This window comes from Otolemur garnettii, unplaced genomic scaffold (genome assembly GCF_000181295.1).
Source record: "Otolemur garnettii isolate 467f Iridium unplaced genomic scaffold, OtoGar3 scaffold00058, whole genome shotgun sequence".
Taxonomy (NCBI): Eukaryota; Metazoa; Chordata; class Mammalia; order Primates; family Galagidae; genus Otolemur; species Otolemur garnettii.
In genome coordinates this window covers 5,929,503-5,931,683 of record NW_003852453.1, presented here as the reverse complement: position 1 = coordinate 5,931,683, position 2,181 = coordinate 5,929,503, and the positions used below count along the sequence as shown (strand labels likewise).

The 2,181-nt window shown below is 38.8% G+C and overlaps 1 protein-coding gene across 8 annotated transcripts in view; it reads right to left on the bottom strand.

Annotated features, from left to right (window-relative positions):
• Positions 1 to 2,181, bottom strand: part of CHD9 (chromodomain helicase DNA binding protein 9) — a 226,048-nt gene that overhangs the window by 109,374 nt on the left and 114,493 nt on the right. For all 8 annotated transcript variants that reach the window (XM_023514745.1, XM_012806860.2, XM_012806861.2 and 5 more), the window contains 2 exons: positions 358 to 426; positions 222 to 277 (listed from right to left, as the gene is read on the bottom strand). In XM_023514745.1, the coding sequence (XP_023370513.1) occupies positions 222 to 277; positions 358 to 426 (125 nt within the window). The remainder of the gene's footprint in view (positions 1 to 221; positions 278 to 357; positions 427 to 2,181) is intronic.

The window sequence follows — 2,181 nt, the reverse complement described above, 5'->3', positions numbered from 1 at the left end:
TGAGGCAGGAGACTCGCTTGAGCCCAGAAGTTGGAGGTTGCTATGAGCTGTGGTGCCACAGCACTCTACCCAGGGGGATAGCTTGAGGCTCCGTCTCAAAAAAAAAAAAAATGTAGATACATTGAAAACCCATAATTTTAACTTTACATATTATATACCAAGTATATTAATTTATATTTAAATCAACATCTTTCAACTATTTTTCTAACTCAAATACTTACTAATTCTTGTATTTTACAAAAAATTCTTCTGTATCAATCATCACTCCAGGTGAGATCTGAGAAAATAAAATCAATAATTGTAATACTTTAGGTAGGCCAGAAAATATAAAGCAAGATGTAATCTGCCATTACTTACTTCCTTTTTTATAATTCTAGAAGACAGTATTTTGTCTACAATTGCAGCATCTTCTTCACTGGGATTCTCCTATGGGGGCAAGGAAAAAACCCAAGATTGAACATACTCAGAAACATCTTTAAGTTGCCATTTGTATGTTTATGAATGTACTAATATTCAACAAAGAGTTATTTACATAATTGCTGAGCACTATGGTAAATGTTAGAAATACAAAAATGGACTGGATGGAAGTCAAACACATTATTCTTCGGGAAGCATCACAAGAATGGAGAAGCATGAATCCTATGTATTCAATTTTGAAGTAAGGACAATTTATGACCTAGTACACACTGGGGGGTGGGGGAAGGGGAGAGCTGAGCGAGACAGAGAGAAGGAGGCAGGGAGGGGCATGGGGAAAAAGAGCAGAGAGAGGGAAGGAGGGAGGGGTGGGGTCTCAGTGTGTGACACGCCTTTTGGGGGCAAGACACAATTACTTATAAGTGGGACTTTACCTAAACAAATGCAATCAGTATAACCTGGTTTCCTGTACCCTCAATGATTCCCCAACAATTAAACAAAAGAAAGAAATACAAAATGGTAATAATATATGGCCATTGTTACTGTCCTTGTCATCATCACAGTACACATACTGTGCTTTGTACCCAGGCTAGAGTGCTGCGGCATCATCATAGCTCACTGTAACCACAAACTCAAGTGATTCTCCTGCCTCACCCTTCTGAGTTACCTGGGACTACAGACCTGGACAATTTTTCTATTTTTTGTAGAGACAGGGTCTCATTCTTGCTTAGGCTGAACTCAAACCCCTGGCCTCAAGTGATCCTTCTCCCTCAGTCTGCCAGAGTCCAGTGGTGTGGACCACCATGCCCAGCCCCATACTGTGCTGTGTAACACGTCAGACATTATTCTCAGTACTTTACACCCGTTAACTAGTTTAATCTATTATCACCTCCATTATTGCCACCACTGGTACTACCAAGGACTCAGGGTCACTCAGCTAGCAACGAGTGGCTTACATAGAAGACAAGGGGGACTAAGAGAATTACAGACAAAGAAAAGGGCATAGTAAGGCAGAAAGGTGTCAAAACATGGCGTTCTGGGAACTATGTTCATAAAGCAGAGGAATGAGTTGCAGGAAATGAAACCAGAAAATCTAAAAGGCATTTGGTAAATCCCAAAGGTATTTATACTGTGCTAAAAAGGCATCATTATTTTTGTAAGATTTAGAAACCCCATTCAATCCAGCAATTCCTACTATCTACCCAAAGAAAAAAAAGTGTTTTTATAAAAAAGATCCCTGCCCCCAAATGTTTACTGCAGCACAATTCTTATAATCATAAAGGCATGGAATCAACTTATGTGTCCATCAACTGATGAGTGGATAATGTGGTATCTGTGGACCACGGAGGAGCACTGAGCCATAAAGAGGAACGAAATAATGTCTTTTGCAGCAACTTAGATGGAATTAGAGATCATTATCCTAAGTGAAATGTTTCAGGAACGAAAAAACAAATACCACAAGTTCTCCGTTATCAGTGAGAGCTCAACAAAGAATACACACAGTCACAAGGCAGTATAACGGACATTAAAAACTGATGAGGGAGAGATAAACCTACCAGTCGGTTACAATGTACACTCTTCTGGTGATAAAGTCCCGACTTCAGCAATATACAATTCATCCATGTAATAAAAAAAAAGCACTTGCACCCCCTAAATCTACTGAAATTTTAAAAAAAGTTTTTTAAAAGGACCATTAGGAGAGTTTTCAATAGGAAATTAATGTCATTTTCTTTCTGAAGGAATTTCAGAAAGATATATGTAGAAGGT